Genomic DNA, 21,071 nt, shown 5'->3' on the forward strand with positions numbered 1-21,071 from the left:
CAGATCTGTTTCTTTAAATAATAATAAGAAGAAATTACAGGATAGATAATACATTTTGATTCTTACAAATAGTCCCATTCTCTTCCTAAGTATCTACCATCATAAATTGGGTACATATTCTTCAATCCATTTTGTGTATGTTTATACTCACACATGGAAATATGCTATATGTTTATTGTATATAATTTTGCCTTTTCACTCAGCATCATTTTTAAAATTCATCTTGTTGAGGTAGGTAGAGTAATTACTGAGTGAATGGATTAATATGTTTCTTTTTTTATAGCTGTATCCTATAGTCTATAACTATGTCACAATTTATTTCTTTGTTGGTGGTTACCTTATTGTATTCTGCTATTACAGTGCTGGAAAGAACATACTCACACATGTTAACTACAGTATGTGAGAGTTTCTCTAGTGTATAATCCTAAAGGTGAAATTGCTATGTCATAGGGTGTGTACATTTTTTATTTTACTAGGTACTACAGTAGCTGAACCAGTTTACAGTCTACTTAATGGTATGTGTCCTGCCCAATAATTGACTAAATACCAGAGTTTTAAATTTTTACCATCTTGAAAGGTAAAAATGGTATATGAGATATTTTTACAGAATCTTTCTGATAAATTTTGGCTTCTTTTCTAGGATTAAGCTTGCAATGAAAGAGGCAGAAATTCAAAAGCTTCATGCAAACCTGACTGCAAATCAGTTATCTCACAGTCTTAATGCTCGTAATGACAACAAAGAAAGTAGCAAATTAAATAGTTTAGAAACAGAACCTGTAAAATTAGGAGGTAGTCCAGTAGGTGAGTATATTATACTGATTTCTTTTAATAAATTATGATTAGAGTTATTTATGATAGCTTTTTTTTTAATGGATTATCAATTATTTGGTTTCTATTATCAAACATACTAAATGATCTGTTATTACTATTTATGGGTTGATAAGACAGCAAAATTTCTTTCAAAATTCTTGAGCTTTTTATCATTGGTTAACAATGTACTTTATTGAAACTAAATTTATTTATAATAAGATACACCCATTTAAAATATACAATTTGGTATACTTTGTCAAATATTTGTTTTTCATATGTTTATGTACTTGTTACCATCACCACAATCCAGACATATAACATTTCTCTTAGGATCCTTTGTACTCCTTCTCAATTTGCTTTTCATTTGATTTTCTCTTCTTTTTTTCAACTTTCCTTAAAGGGAAAGCTTAGATTATTGATTTTAAACCTTTCTTCTTATCTAATGTAAATATGTAAGGGCATAAACTTCCTTTTAGGCAGTGTCTTAGATGCATCCCACTAATTTCATATGTTGTATTTTCATTTTATTCGGTTCAAAATCTTATAATATCTATAATATCTCTTGTGTGTTTGTTTACAAATATTTAAGGATTTTCCAGATATCTTTGTGTTATTAGTGGTGTACATTAGGTCATTTCCATTGCCACACACAGTTACAGATTTTTTTTCTTGTGATAAGAACTTTTAAGATCGATTATCTTAGCAAATTTCAAATATACAATACAATGTTATTAACAATAGTCACTATTCTGTACATTACATCCCCAGTCCTTATTTATCTTATAACTGAAAGTTTATACTTTTTGATCATCTTTATGGAGAATTTATGGGAAATGGCTACTTATAAAACCTTTGAAGGCATAGTACATTTCTACTTGTTTCGACAACTATGTGTTCTCATTCTGTCATCAACAATATGCCTTTTTAAAGCATTCCTGAAAGTTCAGTTACCTTACGGTGGGGATAGGTGTCTACATTTATAGTGGAGAAGGGATATACTCAATCAACTACCTCCGAGATAACCTTCAGCAGTTTTTAAAAGTATTGAATTCTCATCAATTAGTTTGGCCTGGGAATCACTGTTTTCAGTTTTTGAATATATCAAAATATTCTTAATCATTTCAAGTTATCCAAGTAAATTTTATGATTGAGTTCAGTTTAATGACACAGGGCAAGGTTTTTTGGTTTTTGTTTTTTTAATAATGATTTCTGTTCAAAAACTGGGATTTTTAAAGGTCAAAAAGGGCTCTTTCTAGTACAAAAGAATAGTCTTTCTAGTATGAAGGCATAGTCTAGAGAAATGAGTGATTCAGAAGAATTATTCCCACTTTGTTACATATTTAATTTAGAAAGTACCTTGCATGCCACGTTCTTTTATTATCTTTTCCTTAATGTAGGTCTCATTCTCTATCCCCTTTTTTAGATCAAAAAACTAAACTGTTCATGATTAAATCTTTCAACATTGAAATAGTTTTTTTTCTTGAAGTTTATACAGAACAATTTCCCTTTTATATTTATTGGCAGCAAGTATAAAAGATCAAAATCAACATGCTGTGAACAAGCATTATGAAAGAGAAAGGCAAAGACTTGCTTCTGGAATAGAAGAACTGCGTGCTAAGTTGATGCAAATAGAAGCCGAGAATTCTGATTTGAAGGTTAACATGGCCCACAGAACTAGTCAGTTTCAGTTGATTCAAGAAGAACTGCTAGAGAAAGCTTCAAACTCTAGCAAACTTGAAAGTGAAGTAAGCTTGAATTAACAGTTTATATGTACTAAATTTTCATACAGGAAAAAGGGTATTGTTAGGGTTTTGTAAAAAATGTATGTTTAAGTCCAATTGTATACATTTTAAAAAGTCAATACCACATAAGTTATAAATTCTTTTTAAAATTATATTTGGAAACCTTTGGATTTTAACCTATGTTAAAAGTAGGTAAATACACTCTAGTGGCAAAAAGACCCAAGATTTGGTGGAACTTATACTACATTGCCTCTTATTTATTACATGTACAAGTTAATACAGCTAGTACACATGTACAAGTAAAAGATTTGAATTATGTAATTAGAAGAAAAGTAGTGGTAATGGAGGATTTCAAATTTTAGCAAACAGCAGACCCACTTGGGAAGCCTGTTAAACATACAGATTTCTAGATTCTAGTCTAGTGATTTTGATTCAGTAGATTGGAGTAATGCTCAGGAATCTGTATTTTAAACAACTGCATGTGAATCTGGTGCAGATATGCATGGATTACATTCCGAAAAGGGGATAGTGTGTGTTTCATAAATATCTGATCTTAATTTCCACTGAGGACACAACAAGGATGCTTCATTGAGTATTGGTAGACCAGGACCACATGTGTATATGTTATACTCAATCTTCAAACCAAAGGGTGCAGCTGTCTATGGGGGCACTTTTTAAATGTCTGAATTCTCATCTTAAAGTGTGTAGCCAAGGAAAGGACCTGTGTGCTTGGAAATACTTAAATAATGGAAAAGGAAATTCAGTCTGTTTGTAATTACAGCCATCAGCTTACTTAGGAAACTGTCAAGTACTGAGATTAATAACATCTTTAAAAATTACAAAATTAGCAGTCTTATTGAAAATATAGAAGGGGACAAAATAAATAAATCTTTGATAATTCTCTCACCAGAAATAACTACTATTAACATTTTATTATACTGATTTTAGTCTTTAATAGTTACTTTTAAGAAATGGATAAGGGTGCAATCCTATTTGGACATAGAGGTCTGAATTAAATTACTTATGTATTACATAGATGGAACAAACTGTCTTATCTGTGGTCTATTTGGTTTTCTTCTAAATTTTCACTTATCTTTAAAAGTAATTTTAAAAAATAATTTTTCATTTATTTCAATCTGTTTTCAGATGACAAAGAAATGTTCTCAACTTTTAACTCTAGAGAAACAATTAGAAGAAAAAATAGTTGCTTATTCCTCTATTGCTGCAAAAAACGCAGAACTTGAACAGGAGCTTCTGGTAAAAATTACCTTTATTTTGCTACAAATTCACTGTGACTTTAAGGCTCTTAATTTGTGACAACATATTTGTTTTAGTATGTTTATTATAAAATATACTGAATAAGAAAGTATAAATTCTACTAAATTCTTCTATTTCTTTTTTGTTTCTATATATTTAGGTTAATAGGCTTATATGGCAAGTTGTTATGGACGTTCTCTCATTTTTATACTAGTAAATTGAAGAAAATAGTAGTATTTCTTTGATATGCTTTTAAAATTTTCTGATTTTGAGATATTTTTAAGTAACCATTTTGTCTTTTATAAATATTTAAATATTTTTTAAGTTCGACATATTAATTACTATGAATCTTTAAAGACTAGAGTATTACAGATTTAATGATTTATTCATGTACTTTTATGTAAAACTAGCTCTCAATTATATTCTTTTTAACTGTTTTTGTATTTCTAGGAAAAGAATGAAAAGATAAGAAGTCTGGAAACAAATATCAATACAGAGCATGAGAAAATTTGTTTAGCTTTTGAAAAGGCAAAGAAAATTCATTTTGAACAGCATAAAGAAATGGAAAAGCAGATTGAAAGAGTAAGATATTAATAATGTTTTTACAAGTAGATGTAATGTATATTTAGAATCAGAATGCTAAAAAGAACCTTAAGCATTACTAGCCCAGCTTCTTTTTTTAAAAAAAAGATGAGGAAATAAAGACAGAAAAATTACTTGCAAGTTCTATAATTAGAATTCTGTTACTTTTGAATCATTTTACAATTCTTTATTATCTAGTCCTTCTGCATTTCAGTTTTGTTATTTTTTGATATTATCAAACTTAAGAGTGATTCTATAGACTCTTTTTCACCAGAGATGTCAGTTCCTTGAAGATTGGTAGAGAATAGAAGCACTGTTAGCTGTGGGTTAAAAATAACTGGTAAAAACAAAAGTAAAGAAGATGCAAGAACACAAGACCGAAAAATAGATAATTTGAATATGCTTAATAGCAGTATGAAACTAATAAGGAAAAAAATACGAACTTGAATATTTGCAGAGCAAGAGACATTATTCTTTTTGAGCAACAGAGGAGAAAAAATATTTGGAATAAAATGAACAGTTCCTCAGGGATCTGTGGGATATTACCATAAGATCAAGCATGTCATTAGAGTCCCAGAGAATGATTTTGATACAAAAACATATTTGAAAGAATCTTGCTGAAAACCAAAACTTTTAAAAAACCAAAAAAGCAGCCAGAGATAGTGACACATTGCATATAGAGAAACTTAAGATTAAAATTACTGCAGATTTCTCATCAAGAACCATGCAGGTTAGAAGACAAAACAAAATTTTTCTTTAATACTGAAAGAGAAAATCCATCAACTTAGAATTCTTTGTCCAGAAAAAATATTCCTTAGGAAATATTAATGCCTTCTTAGATGGACAGTTTAGAGAACTTGTCACCTTCAGACTTGTTCTAAAATAAATGCTAAATAAAGTTCTTCAGGCAAAAGGGAAATAATACCAGAGAGAAACCTGAGACTGTAGGAATGAAGGAAGAGCAACAAAAAAGTAAATATCTGGTTGGATACGATGGACTGTTTTTCGTCCAACTAGGTTTTTTTAATATCTATGACTGTTGAAAGAAAAAAATCATAGCATTGTCTAGTGAAGTTTTTAGTGTATGTTGGTGTAATACATTGGATAACTACAATATAAAAGAGGAAGGGTAAAGGGATCTGTTTTTATAGAATTTCTACATTTTACTTCAAGTGGTAAAGTCTTAATTCTTAATAAACTATGAAAAGTTAAATGTGTATATTATAATTCCTAGAGACCACTAAAAAACTATACAGATATAGTAAAACATCAATAGATAAAATAGAATTCTGAAAATATTCATATATTTAAAAGAACCCTGGAAAGGAGAAACAGTAATGAAAAACAAGGGACAGAGAGAAAACTAATTAACAAAATAGTTATGTCAAATAGTACTGTGAATGTAGATGTTCTACACCAAATAAAAGACTACGATTGTGAGATTGGATTAAAAAAATAAGACAGATATATATATATATACACTCTTCAAGAAATCAATGGTATATATAAATGTAGATAGGTTAAATATAAAAGGATGGAAAAAGTTGTACCAGGCAAACCAAAGAAAGCTGCAGTGGCTATATAAATATCGGAATAAGTAGACATCAGAACAAAGAAAATTACCAGGGATAAAGAAGAGCATTATATAATGATAAAAGACTCAGTTTACCAAGAAGATATAACAGCAGTCTAACCTAACAATAGAATTTCAGAATGTATGAAGTAAAAGTGAAGAGGTCTGAAAGGAAAAGGAAGTTAATCCAAAATTATAGTTGGAGACATCAGTACTACTCTTTTCAATAATCAATAAACTAAACAGTCAAAAAAAATTAGCAAGGATACAGATCTCACCTGAACACTGTCAACCAACTTAAATTCATTGAAATTTATAGAATATGCCACTCAACAACAGAATATACATTCTTCTCCAATGCACCTGAAACATTCAGCACAATATACCATAACCGAGGTCATAAAATAAACTTTATCAAATATAAAAGAATCAAAACCACATATAGAATGTTCTCTGACCATAATGGAATTAAGCTAGAAACCATTAAGATATATGAAAAATGCCCAAATATTTGGAAGCTAAACAACAGAGTTCTAAATAATCCATGGATCGAAGAGTAAGTCTCAAGGGAAACTAAAACACTTTAAACTGAATGAAAATGAAAACACAACATATAAAAATTTGCAGACTGTGGCTGGAGCAGTTCTGGAAAGCTTATAGCATTAAATACAAATATTAGAAGAAAAGAAAATCGGTAAACTGAACTTTCACCTTAAGAAACTAGGACAAGAAAAGCAAAATCAATCCAAAAGAAACAAACAAAAAGGCATAACTGAAAAGAACTGAAATAAAGAAGAATATTTGTAGAGAAAGTCAGTAAAACTCGAAGCCTGTTCTTTGAAAAGATGAACAAATTTATAAACCTCTAGCCAGTCAATCAAGAAAAAAAGAGAAAACACAAATTATCTATATCAGGAATGAATTAGGGTATATCACTACAGACCTCATAGATATTAAAGTTAATAAAGGAATGCTACAAACAATTCTGTGCACATTAATTTGACAACTTAGATGAAATAAACCAGTTCCTCAAAATACACTAGTAATGGTCAAGAAGAAATAGATAACCTGAGTAGTTTACATATGTTAAAGAAATCGGATTGGTAGTTATAAAACTTTCCCAAAAAGAAAAGGCCCAGATTGTTTCACCGATAAATTCTTACAAGCATTTTAAAAACTTAAAACAGTCTACACAGTCTTCCAGAATACCACAGAGGAAGAATCACTTCCTAACTCATTTCATGAGGCTGGCATTACCATACCAAAATGAGACATAGTATCAGAAAAGAAACATAAACTGATATACCTCATGTGTATTGAAGCAAAAATACTCAACAAATGTGAGCAAATCAAATTCAGCAACAAATATACATAAACCACATATACAAAAGCAGTTTATCCTGGGAATGGAAGACTGGTTCAACATTCAGGGGAAAAAATATAATCTATCATAATAGCAAACAAAAGAAACCCCAAAACCCTTCCATGACCATGCCAATAAGTACAGGACAAAATTCAACATTCTCATGATGAAAGACTCTCGGCCTACTAACAATACAAGGGAACTTCATTAACCTGATAAAGGGCATCTGCAAGAAACCAAAAACCTTTTTGATATCTTAATGGTGAGGCTGAATATTTTCTCTCTGAGATTGGGAACAATGCAAGAATATCTGCTCTCATCAATGATATTCAAACATTATACCAGAAAATCCAAAAACATAAAAGGCATATAGATTAGAGTGAAACAAAGCGATTCCTATTTCAGACAACATGATTGTCTATGTAGAAAATCCCAAAGAATCTACAAAAATTTTCTGAAACTGTAAGAAAGGTCACAGGATGCAAAGCCAAAAATTCAGTTCTTTTTAATATACTAGAATGAACAATTGGAAGCTAAATTTTAAAAAGAAATACTATTTGCAATAGCTCAATATATATATATACATGTATGTGTGTGTGTATATATGTATGTATATGTATATATGTGTATATATATATATATGTACAACAATATATGTGGAAGATCTGTATGCTGCAAACTACAAAATGTTAATGAAAGAACAAAGAAGACCTAAATAAATGGAAAGAAGTACCATTTCTGTGGATTGGAAATCTCAATATATTTAGAATGTCAAGTCACCTTAAGTCTATCAATTTAGTGCATTCCAACCAAAATCCCAGTAAAATTTTTTGTATATATAGATAGCTGATTTAAAATTTTATAATGCAAAGGCAAAGAATTTAGGATAGCCAAAGCAAGTTTGAAAAAGAACAAAGTTAATGTACCCATACTACTTATGTTTTAAGATTTCCTATAAAGCTACAGTAATCAAGACTGAGATATTTTCAACATAATATATAGATGAAAGGAACAAAACAGAGTCAGGAAATAGACCCAGAAAATATGGTCAACTGATTTTTATCAAGGGTAGAAAACTAATTCAGAATGGAGAAAGAATAGTATTTCGACAAATGGTGCTGGAACAATTGGACCACCCATATGTGAAAAGATGGAACTGCACTGTATACATTATATAAAAATTCACAGTGACTCATTAAATATAAAATAAACCATAAAACTCTTAGAGGAAAATATAAGAGAATATTCATGACCTTTGGTTAGGCAGAGTTTTTAGTTATGAACCTAAACAGAATAAGTTCATAAATTTTAAAAATTAAATTTATTGGGGTAACATTGGTTAATATAATCATATAAATTTCATTTGACATCTGTATATTCTATTGTGTGTTTACCACCCCAAAGTTCAGTTTTTTTAAGCTACCCTATATTGGATCCCCATTACCCACTTCACCCCCCCACCCTCTATATATGACCCCTTTTACTCTATCTAACTTCCCCCTCCTACCCCACCACACTAGTAACCACTATTCTATAGTCCACTGGTAACCAGTAGTCTATAGTCCATGTCCATAAGTCTCTGTTTGTCCTGCTCATTTGTTGCTTTTAGGTTTATATCCCACATATAAGTGATATCATATGATTTTCAACTTTTTCTGGAGTATTCTGTTTAGCATGATTATCTCAAGGTCCATCCATGTTGTTGCAAATGGCAGTATTTCATCTCTTCTTATGGCTGAGTAATAGTCCACTGTATATATGTACCACAGCTGCTTTAGCCAATCATCTAGAGCACTTCAGTGGCTTCCATGTCCTGGCCACTGTGAATAATGCCGCTATGAATATTGGTGTGCAAATATCTTTGTAGATATGAATTTTCAAGTCTTTGGGATAAATACTCTGTAGAGGGATTACTGGATCATATGGTAGATCAATTCTTAGTTTTTTGAGGAACTTTCATACTGTTTTCCATAGTGGCTGTACCAATTTGCAGTCCCACCAGCAGTGTATGAGGGTTCCTTTTTCTCCACATCCTCTCTAGCATTTGTTATTACTTGTCCTGTTGATTACAGCTATTCTAACAGGTGTGAGATAGTATCTCATTGTGGTTTTGATTTGCATATCCCTCATATCTAGTGATGTTGAACATCTTTTCATATATTTGTTGGCCATTTGTATGTCCTCTAGGGAGAAGTGTCCGTTTAGGCTCGCTGCCCATTTTTTGATTGGACCATTTGTTTTGTTGTTGTTATTGAGTTGTATGAGTTCTTTGTATATTTTGGGTATTAGGCCCTTATCGGAGGCATTGCTTGCAAATATATTTTCCCATTCAGATGGTTGTGTCTTTACCTTGTTGATGGTTTCTTTTGCTGAGCAGAAGCTTTTTAGTTTGATGTAGTCCCATTTATTTTTGCTTTTACTTCCCTTGTCTTTGAGATCAAATTCATAAAATCTTTAAGTCCAAGGTCGTTGAGTTTAGTCCCTATGTTTTCTTCTATGCACTTTATTGTTTCAGGTCTTATATTCAGGTCCTTAATCGATTTTGAGTTAATTTCGGCATGTGGTGATAGACAACAGTTTAGTTTCATTCTTTTGCAGGTGGCTTTCCAGTTTTCCCAGCACCATTTATTGAAGAGGCTTTCCTTTCTCCACTGTATGTTTTTGGCTTTTCTGTCAAAAATTATTTGCCCATATAAATATGAGTTTACTTCTGGACTCCCCATTCTATTTCACTGGTCCGTGTGTCTGTTTTCCTGCTAATACCATGCTGTTTTGATTACTGTCACTTTGTAGTATAATTTGAAGTTGGGCAGAGTAATGTCTCCAGCCTCATTCTTTTTTCTCAGGATGGCTTTGGCAATTTGGGGTCTTTTGTGTTTCCATACAAATCTGATGAGTTTTTGTTCTGTTTCTTTAAAAAAATGTCATTGGGATTTTGATGGGGATTGCATTAAATCTGTATAATGCTTTAGGTAACATGGTCATTTTAACTATGTTGATTCTTCTAACCCAAGAACATGTAATATCTTTCAATTTCTTTGTATCTTCTTCGATTTCTTTTAATAGGATCTTATAGTTGTCAGTCTATAGGTCCTTCACATGTTTCGTTAGATGTCTTCCTAGGTATTTTATTGTTTTGATTGCAATTGCAAAAGGAATTTTTTTTTTTCAACTTTTTCTGACTCTTCGTTGTTAGAGTATAGGAATGCTATGGATTTTCGAACATTGATTTTGTATCCAGATACTTTACTGTCTTTGCTGATTGTTTCTAGTAGTGTTCTTGTGCAGTCTTTAGGGTTTTCTATATAGAGAATCATGTCCTCTGCAAATAGTGACAGTTTGACTTCTTCATTTCCTATTTGGATGCCTTTTATATCTTTCTCTTTTCTGAGTCCACTTGCTAGGACCTCCAATCGTATATTGAATAACAGTGGCTATAGTGGATATAGCCTTGCCTTGTTCCTGATCTTAGAGGGAAGATTTTTAGTTTTTTACCATTAAATATAATGTTCGCTGAAGGTTTGTCGTAGATGGCCTTAATTATGTTAAGGTGCTTTCCTTCTGTACCAATTTTGTGAAGTGTTTTGATCATAAATGGATGTTGTATCTTGTCGAAGGCTTTTTCTGCATCTATTGATATGATCATATGATTCTTATTTTTTAATTTGTTTATGTGATGAATCATATTAATCGATTTGCATATGTTGAACCATCCCTGAGCTACTAGGATGAAGCCCACTTGATCGTAGTGTATAATCTTTTTAATACTTCCTGTATTCAGCTTGCTAGTATCTTATTTAGGATTTTTGCGTATGTGTTCATGAGAGATATTGGTCTGTAGTTTTCTTTTTTTGTGTTATCTTTACCAGGTTTTGTTATGAGGGTGAAATTGGCCTCATAAAATGAGTTGGGAAGTATTGGCCTCATAAAATGAGTTGGGAAGTATTGCCTCCTCTTCGATTTTTTGGAAGAGTTTGAGGAGAATAGATATTAAATCTTCTTTGAATATTTGATAGAATTCACTGGTGAAGTCATCTGGCCCTGGACTTTTACTTTTCGGTAAATTTTTGATGATTGTTTCAATCTCCATACTGCTGCTTGGTCTATTTAGATTTTCCAGATTTGCTTGTTCAGTCTAGGAAGGTTGTATTTTTCTAAGTATTTGTCCATTTCTTCGAGGTTATTAAATTTAGTGTTATATACTTTTACATAGTATTCTTGTTCGATCTTTTGTATTTCTGTGATATCAGTCATAGTTTTCCCTCTTTCATCCCTGATTTTGTTTATTTGTTGTCCTTTCTCTTTTTTCTTTAGTGAGTCCAGCCAGGGGATTGTCAATTTTATTAACTTTCTCAAAGAACTAGCTCTTTGTTGCATTTATTTTTTCTATTATTCTTTCATTTTCAATTTTATTTATTTCTGCTCTAATTTTGATGATTTTTTTCCTTCTGCTGACTTTGGGTTTCATTCATTCATCCTTTTCTAGTTTTGTAAGATGAAGCGTTAGGTTGTTTATTTAGGCTTGTTCTTGTTTTTGGAGGCAGGCCTGTAATGATATGAACTTTCCTCTTATGACAGCTTTTGTCATGTCCCAAAGGTTTTGATATGTTGTACTATCATTATCATTTGTTTCTATGTATCTCTTGATCTCTCTTTTTATTTCTTCTCAGACCCAGTTATTCTTCAGTAGCATATTGTTTAATCTCCATGTATTTGTGGTTCTTCTTGATTGCTTTTTGCAGTTGATGTCTAGTTTCAAAGTATTATGATCAGAGAATATAGTTGGTATGATTTCAACCCTCTTATATTTGCTGAGGCTATCTCTGTGTCCCAGTATGTGGTTGATTCTTTAGAATGTTCTGTGTGCACTAGAGAAGAATGTATAAGCAGCTGTTTTGAAATGGAAGGCTCTGTAAACGTCAATTACGTCCAGTTGGACTAAAGTGTCATTTAAGGATGTTATTTCCTTATTGATTTTCCGTTTGGATGATCTTTCCATATCTGACAGTGGGGTATTACGGTCCCCAACTATGATGGTATTTTGGTCCATTTCTCCTTTTAGTTCTATTAGTATTTGCTTTACGTATTTTGGGGCTCCCTGATTGGGAGCATAGATAATAATAAGTATTATTTCTTCTTGGTGCGTGATTCCCTGTATCATTATGAAGTATCCCTCAGTATCTTTCTTTACCTTTTTAATTTTGAAATCTATTTTGTCTAATATTTGTACTGCTACTCCTGCTTTTCTCTGAATGTCATTTCCTTGAAATATCATTTTCCACCCTTTCACTTTGAGTCTATATTTTGTCTTTGGAGCTGAGATGTGTCTCCTGGAGGTAGCATATGGTTGGGTTTTATTTTTTCGATCCATTTTGCAACTCTGTGCCTTTTTATTCGTGAGTTCAGTCCATTTACATTTAGGGTAATTATTGTAATATGAGGTCTTCTCATAGACATTTTATCTTTCTGGTAGCTTGGTGTTTCCATTGCTTCCTTGTCCTTGTATTTCTGTTTTCTTTATTTTGGTTGGCTTTTGTGGGTTTTGCCTCTGATTCTTCTTGTTTCATGTTATGTATTTCAGTTCTGAATCTTTGATGTGTGGTCACCATTACAAATATGTAAAGGATAGTTATATATATACAGTCATCTATTTTGTTCTGCGTGTGCCTTATCTCCACTCCTCTTTGTGAATTTGGATGTTTGAATCCTGCCCTTTTCAGTCATTGTTGTCTCAGTTTTTCCCTATGTAAGCTGAACATTCATTTCTATCTTGTTATAACAATTCACTTATTATTATCTAAGCTATAGTGCCCTGCTTTTAATAAGGGTTGCACTCCTCTGCTTCTATTTGCCTGATAGTCACTGTTCTCCTAATTATGTATTCTTGTCATTTTGTTTTAGGTGAGCTGACTCCTTTTAGTATTTCCTGTAGAGCAGGCCTCGTAGTGGAGAATTCCAATTTTTGTATGTCTGGAAAGGTCTTGAATTCTCCTTCTTATCTAAAGGAGAGCTTAGCTGGATACATTATTCTAGGCTGGTAGTTCCTTTCACTTAATAGTTTAAATATTTGGTTCTATTCCTTTCTGGCTTATAAGGTCTGTGCTGAGAAATCCAATGATTATCTAATGGGTTTTCCTTTATACATTGCCATTTTCTTCTCTCTGGCTGCCTTGAGAATTCTATCTTTGTCATTGATTTTTGATAATTTTAATACAATGTGTCTTGGTGAAGGCCTTTTGGGGTTGAGATAATTGGGTGTTCTATTGACTTCTTGAATTCCAAGCTCCAGCTCATTCCTTAGATTTGGGAAATTCTCATTCACTATTTGTCTGAAAATGCTTCCTAGTCCCTACACCTTTTCCTCACCTTCAGTAATGCCCGTTATTCTTATGTTTCCTTTCCTGATGGTATCAGCTAGTTCTTGTATTTCTCTTTCATTATTTTTCATTCTTTGGTTTCTCTCTTTTTCCTTCTGATTTATTTCCAGATTTCTGTCTTCGATATCACAGATCCTTTCCTCCATTTGGTCAACTCCATTTCCCAAGCCTGCTATTTCATTTTTCAACTCTTGCAGTGTGTTCTTAATCTCCAAAATATCTGTTTTGTTCTTCTTAAGGGTTTCAGTCTCCTTGCTCTGCTCATCTAATTGTTTTTTTAATTCCTGAAATTATTGATAGGATTTATTTTGAATCTCATTGAGTTTTTTTCAGAAATACCATCCTGAAGTCTCTGTCATTTAAGTTGCATATTTCTGTTTACAAGCTTATTTTCTGGAGATGTTTCTCTTTCTTTCTGAGATGCTTTGTCACCTTGTTTGTTCATGGTGTTTAATGGACTCTTTCTCCTCCTGGGCATTAATGAAAGTGTATTCTATTGTTTTTCCAGAAAGATTTATTAAATAAAGGTCTCTCTTTAGCCTACTGCAAAGAAGGTGCTCTTCTTTTCGTTTCCAGTAGACGGCGTCTAAGCCTCTTGGATCCCTAGCAGTTTTGGTAGCATTTGCTCAGATTCTCCTGGGGCCCTGCTGTGATCCTTCTCAGAGGGTATGTGGGGGGAGGGGCCCTCAGGGTCGGGGGTTGGGAGCTGCGGCTCAGCCTCAGTTTTGCACCCTCCCCAGCAAAAATCAACTGTTGTTCCTCTGCAATCCCGCTCTGCTTCTCTGCTTTCTGCCATGCAGCCAGCCAGCCACAGCTCACAGCTTTCCAAGGCAGAGCTTGTTCAGGGAGGTGGAAGGGTGGGGGGCAGGTAAGGAACTGCCGCCGCCCCCCCCTTCCCGCTTCCACCTCCCCTTCCTGCAGGCAGCTCCAGAGGCTGAGAGAGGTAGCTTCAGTCTCAGCAGTGTTCCGCTCAGATTCTCCTGGGGCTCAATTTGTCTTGGAGGGTATGGGGAAAGGGGCGCTCTGGGTTGGGGGTTGGGGGCTGGTAAAAATAAACTGTTGTTTCTGTGCTGTCTCACCCCACTTCTCCGTTTTCTGCCCTGATGACTGGGCCCTCCGGTCGCCTGTGTACAAGCCCCAGCACTGCCAGGCAGAGTTGTTCAGGAAAGTTGCTGCACCTTCACCCTTCTCCTTCCTCCTGCAGGGTGCTCTTGCGGCTGTGAGAGGCAACTTCTTTATTACTCCCAGTCCACTGCCCAACACTGGGGTTCTGACCTGTGGTAGATCTTATGTGCAGAACCCATGCTCATATTTGCTGGTGTGCAGTTTTGGTGTTCTTTGTTGTGTTTTAGATGTTCTGCTTATTGTTGTTTCAATGGGATAGATCTAAGGATGTCTCTCACTCTGCCATGTTTCTGCCGAATCCTTCATAAACTTTTTTATTAAAAACTTTTGTGAAAGAAGCTATTAAAATGAAAAGACAAGCTACAGACTGAGAGAGAACATATATTTGTAAATATCTGTAAATCACATATCCAACAAAGAACTTGTATGCCGCATTGATAAGTCAACAAACAAGTATAAAGAACTCTCAAAACTCATCAATAAGAAAACAACCCATTTTTTTAATGGGCAAAAGATTTGAATAGATATACTGACATATTGATAGCAAATAAACATATAGTAATATGTGGAAGATGATTAGTCGTTAGGGAAATGCAGATTAAAAGCAAAATGAAATACCATTGCATTCCTATTGCGAAAGAAGGTAGGGGAGGGAGGAAGGAGAGAGAGAGGGAAAGAATAAGTGAATGGATAAATTACATCTCAATATAATGGACTACTACTCAGTAATAACAAGGAATAATCTGATATAGGCAAAAACAGGTGAAATCCAAGGCATTATGCTGCATGGAAGAAGCCAATTTCAAATTGTATACTATACAATTCTATTTCTATGACATTCTCAAAAAGTTAAAAGGTATAGGATGGAGAGCAGTTCATTGATTGCCAGGTGTTGGGGAAGATGGAGAGTTTTACTATAAAGGATTAACTTGAGGAACTTTGAGGGTGAAGGAGCTATTCTGTATCATGTGGAGAGAGTTTCATGAATTTGTGTGTGTTAAAAACTCAGAACTATATGCTAAAAATATGAATATAAACTAACTTTTTAAAAGCCTATCACCTTGATTTATTGTTAGAATTTTAATTTTTATTTTCTAGATCAATTTCTTTGCATCTTTGCACACTTACATGAATACAATATGCATAAATACAAACACATAAACATTTTTAACAGCTTCATTTCACAGAATGGTTACATTTTGAGTTATTTTCTTGCAGAATTATAATTAATTTTAGTAAGCATTATTGTAAAGCTATTTTCCGTATTTGAGAATATTATTTTATATAATAGATTCTCAAAAGTAGAACCGTGGATTCAGAAGTTAAAAAGTATTTTTCAGATGGAGTTTTATTCCTGAAAAATTTTTTAGGGATTAATCTGAGAGTAGCAGAAGTTCTAGGAAGATAGTTTGTTCAGCATCTCAAATATTGAACTGTTGCTGAGAATTGGCATGATAGGTCTAGCAAAAGGTCTGCCAGATAATTGATAAGTCAACTTACACAAAAGTCTATAGTTACTACATTATATAATCTTGTTTACTCATAACATTTATTTCAATGTATTCATGTTTTAGGAAAAAGTCCTAAAGTTATTTAACATTTTTTGCTTTATGTTGGGAAAATACATCTAACAAAATTTATCATCTTAATCATTTTTGAGTGTACAGTTCAGTGATATTAAATACATTTATATTGTGTAACCATCACCACCATTCATCCTCATAACTTTATCCTGTAGAACTGAAACTACACCAATGAAACAATAATTTCCCATTCTCCTAACAGTCACCTAGCTCCTAGCTCCTAGCAATCACCATTCTACTTTCTGTTCCTATGATTTCGATTATCATAGATAAAGTAGAATCATACAGTATTTGTCTTTTTCGTGACCAGTTTATATCACTTAGCGTAATGTCCTCTAGGTTCATTCGTGTTGTACCATGTTGCAGAATTCTTTTCCTTTATAAGGCTGAGTAATACTGCATTGTATGTATATATCACATTTAGCATACTTGTTCATCAGATGATGGACCCTTGGTTTGCTTCCACATTTTAACTATTGTGAATAATGCTACTATGATCACGAGGGTGTACAAATAATCTGAGACCCTGCTTTCAGTTCTTTTGAGTATATATCCAGAAGTGAAATTGCCGATTGTATGATAATTCTATTTTTAATTTTTTGAGGAACCACTGTACTGTTTTCTACAGCTGCTATACCATTTCACGTTCCTATCAGAGCACAAGTGTTCCAATTTCTCCACATCCTTGCAAACACTTGCTTTCTGTTTCTTTGATAGTAGCCATCTAATAAGTGTGAGGTGGTATCTCATTGTAGTTTTGATTTGCATTTCCCTAATGACTAGTGATCTTGAGATTATTTTCATGGCTTGTTGGCCATACATATATCTTTGGAAAATGTCTATTCAAGATTTTTTCCCACTTTTTAATAGAGTTGTTTGTTTTTTGTTGTTTCATTTTAATTCTGCGCATATTCTGTATATTAATCCCTGTTCAGATATATAATTTGCAGGTATGGTCTCCCATTCTTTGGGTTGCCTTTTCCCTCTGTTGAAAGTGTTGTTGGATGCACAAAATTTTAAAATTTTTGTGAAGTCCAATTTGTCGATTTTTTCTTTTGTCCTATGCCTTTGGTATCATATGTAAGAAATCATTCCCAAATCCAATGTTGTGAAGCATTTGTTCTGTGTTTTCAAGAGTTTTATAGTTTTCTTATATTTTGGTCTGTGATCCATTTTGAGTTAATTTTTTTTATATGGTGCTAGGTAAGCATCCAACTTCATTTTTTTTTTTTACATGTGTCTATCCAGTATTCTTAGAACTATTTCTTGAAAAGACTCTTTTATTTCCCCCATCGAATGGTCTTGGCACCCTTGTCAAAAATCGTTTGACCATATATGCAAGGATTTATTTCTGGACTCTATTCCATTGTTCTATATTTCTATCTTTAGGCCAGCACCACACTCTTGATTACTATATGATTTGGAGTATGATTTGAAATCAGGAAAGGGGAGTCCTTCAGTTTTGTTCTTTTTCAAGATTGTTTTGGCTATTTGGGGTCCCTTGAGATTGCATATGAATTTTAGGATGGATTTTTTGATACAAAAAAAATCATTGGGATTTTGGTATGGATGGCACCATCTGTGGATCACTTTAGATAATATTGACACTTTAGCAACATTAAGTCTTCTAATCATGAACATGGGATATGTTTCTATATATTTATGTCTATAATTTCTTTCAGCTGTGTTTTTGTAATTTTCATTGTTCAAGTCTTTTATCTGCTTGGTTAATTCCTATGTATTTTATTCTTTTTGGTGCTATTGTAACTGGAACTGTTTTTGTAATTTCCTTTGTATGTTGAATTGGATCCTGCTACTTTTCTGTGTTCACTTATTCTAATATTTTTGTGTTGAATCTTTAGGGTGTTCTATATATAAACTCTTATTATCTTTAGGGTGTTCTATATATAAACTCTTATTATCATTTTACTTTCCAATTTGGATGCCTTTTATTTCTTTCGGTTGTGTAATTGCTCTGGCTAGAACTTCCAAAACATGTTGAATAGAAGTGGTGTCTTGTTTTTGATCTTAGAGGAGAAGCTTTTCTTTCACTGTTGAGTATGTTAGCTATGAGTTATTCATATGTGGCTTTTATTATGTTAAGGTAGTTTTCTCCTATTCCTAGTTTGTTGAATGTTTTTATGATGAAAGGGTATTTAATTTCGTCAGATGTTTTTCTGAATCAATTGAGATGATCATGTGTTGTTTTCCCTTCATTGTGTTGATGTGGCATATTACATTGATCAATTTTTGTAGTTTGAACCATCTTTGCATTCCAGGAATAAATTCCATTTGGTCAGGGTGTATTATACTTTTCGTATGCTCCTGAATTTGGATCATTAGTATTTTGTTGGGGAGTTTTTGCATCAATATTCATAAGGGATATTGGTCTATAGTTTTCTTTTAGTGTCTTTGCCTGTGTTTGATATCAGGTTAATGCTGGTCTCAGCATTACTTAGGAAGTGTTCTGCCCTCCATGTTTTTGAAAAGTTTGAGAAGGATTGATATTAATTCTTCTTTAAATGTTTCACGGACTTCACCAGTGAAGCCATCAGGTTGGGAGATTTTTGATTACCGATCCAATCTCCTTACTAGTTATAGGTATATTCATATTATCTATTTCTTCATGATTTAGTCTTTGTAGGTTCTGTATTTTTAGTAATTTGTCTGTTTTATCTAGATTATCCAGTTTGTTGGCAAACAATTTTTTATAGTACTCTGATTTTTTTAAGTTTCTGTAGAGTTGTTAGTAATATCCTCATTTTCATTTCTGATTTTAGTAATTTGAGTGCTCTTTTTTGTTTGTAAGTCCATCTTGCTAAAGATTTGTCAATTTTTATTTTTTCAAATAACTATTAATTGGTTTCATTAATATTGTATTCCATATGCTGTGTTTTTCTATTCTTTATATTACTGATCTTTGCTATAATCTTTATTTAATTTCCTTCCACTAGCTTTTGGTTTAATTTGTTCTTTTTCCAGTTCTTTTAATTTGTAAAGTTAGGTTAATGATTTGAGATCAATCTGATTTTTTTAATGTAAGCATTTGTAGCTATAAATTTCCCTCTTGTCACCACTTTTGTTGTGTCCTATAAGATATGATGTCATGTTTTTGTCGTTAGGTATTTTCTAATTTCTCTTGTGAATTTTTTGATTCATTGGTTGTTTAAAATGTATTGGTTAATTGTTATAATTTTGTGAATTTTCCAGTTTTTCTTCTGTTGTCGATTTCTAGTTTCATCTCATAGTCAGAGAAGAAACTTTGATTTGATTCTGTCTTTTTAATTTATTAATACTTAAATTTGTGGCCTAACATATGGTCTGTCCTGGAAAATGTCTCAGGTGTACTTGAGAAGAACGTTGTTAGAGTGTTCTCTATGTGTGTATAAGTCTACTACGTTATGCTGATTAAGTTGTCTAGTTTTCTATTCATTATTGTGAGTAGGACATTGAAATTTCTAAATATTGTAGTAGAAGCATCTGTTTCTCTCATCAATTCTGTCAACTTTTGCCTTATATTTTGATGATATCATTAGGCTATAGCTATATCTTATTGCTCTATTGAATCTATTAATAACATATAATATCCTTCTTTGTCTCTTGTAACCTTCCTTGATTTGAAGTCTATTTTGTCTGATATTTGTATAGCCAACCCTGCTTTCCTTTGGTTACTGTTTGCATGGAAAAACTTTTCCATCCTTTTACTTTCAACACATTTGTGTCTTTGGATCTCAAGTGAATCTCTGTAGACAAAATATATTTGGGTTATTTATTTTTATCCATTCTGCCAATCGTTTGATTGGAAAGTCTGATTCATATTTAAAGTAATTACTAATAGGGAGAGACTTACTTCTGTCATGATGCCCTTTGTTGCTATCAGTTGATTGTGTGTGATGAAAATTTTAAATTCCTTTCTCATCTCCTTTTGTGTATATTCTATAGCTGTTTTCTTTGTGATTTCTATGGAAATTACATTTATCCTAAAGTTATAACAATCTAATTTGAATCTGTACCAGCTTACTTCAATAACATAAAAACTGTTTATTTACAGCTCTACTTCTAGGCTTTTGGGTTATTCATGTCGCAGAATTATATCTTTATGCATATGTGCCCCAAAATATAAACTATACGTGTATCTCTTGTTGCTTTTAAGATTCTCTGTCTTTTCAAAGTTTGATTATAATGTGTCTTGGTATGGGTCTCTGAGTTCATCTCACTTGGATTTCACTGAGATTCTTAGATGTTTATATTCATATCTTTTGTGAAATTTGCAACATTTACAATTATTTCAAATATTCTCTTTGTCCCTTTTTCTCTGTCCTCTCCTGGGATTCCAATGATGTACATGTTGGTCTGCTTGATGGTGTACAACAGGTCCCTAGGGCTCTGTTCACATCAATCTTTATTCTTTCCATTTCTTTAATTTCTAATGGGTTGTTTGATTATTTTCATTTGATTTCATTTCAGAGTTCCTCGATTTTAATATTTTCTAGTTAACCTTGTTACTGCCACATTTTTACCATATGTATTTATGTCATATATATCACATATACTTTTTTGTACATATGTGTATATAATATGCACATATATACATACACACATATCAGTAACTTCATATTTTACCTTCACAAGAGTTTTTTGAGAGTTCGATAACACCAA

The 21,071-nt window shown here is 32.6% G+C and overlaps 1 protein-coding gene across 10 annotated transcripts in view; it reads left to right on the top strand.

The window, feature by feature from the left end:
* Window positions 1-21,071, top strand: part of CCDC18 (coiled-coil domain containing 18) — a 97,575-nt gene that overhangs the window by 28,394 nt on the left and 48,110 nt on the right. For all 10 annotated transcript variants that reach the window (XM_016134240.2, XM_036236493.1, XM_016134238.2 and 7 more), the window contains 4 exons: window positions 641-801; window positions 2,335-2,555; window positions 3,699-3,809; window positions 4,260-4,391. In XM_016134240.2, the coding sequence (XP_015989726.2) occupies window positions 641-801; window positions 2,335-2,555; window positions 3,699-3,809; window positions 4,260-4,391 (625 nt within the window). The remainder of the gene's footprint in view (window positions 1-640; window positions 802-2,334; window positions 2,556-3,698; window positions 3,810-4,259; window positions 4,392-21,071) is intronic.

The sequence above is a fragment of the Rousettus aegyptiacus genome, unplaced genomic scaffold (genome assembly GCF_014176215.1).
Source record: "Rousettus aegyptiacus isolate mRouAeg1 unplaced genomic scaffold, mRouAeg1.p scaffold_m13_p_1, whole genome shotgun sequence".
NCBI classification, from domain to species: Eukaryota; Metazoa; Chordata; class Mammalia; order Chiroptera; family Pteropodidae; genus Rousettus; species Rousettus aegyptiacus.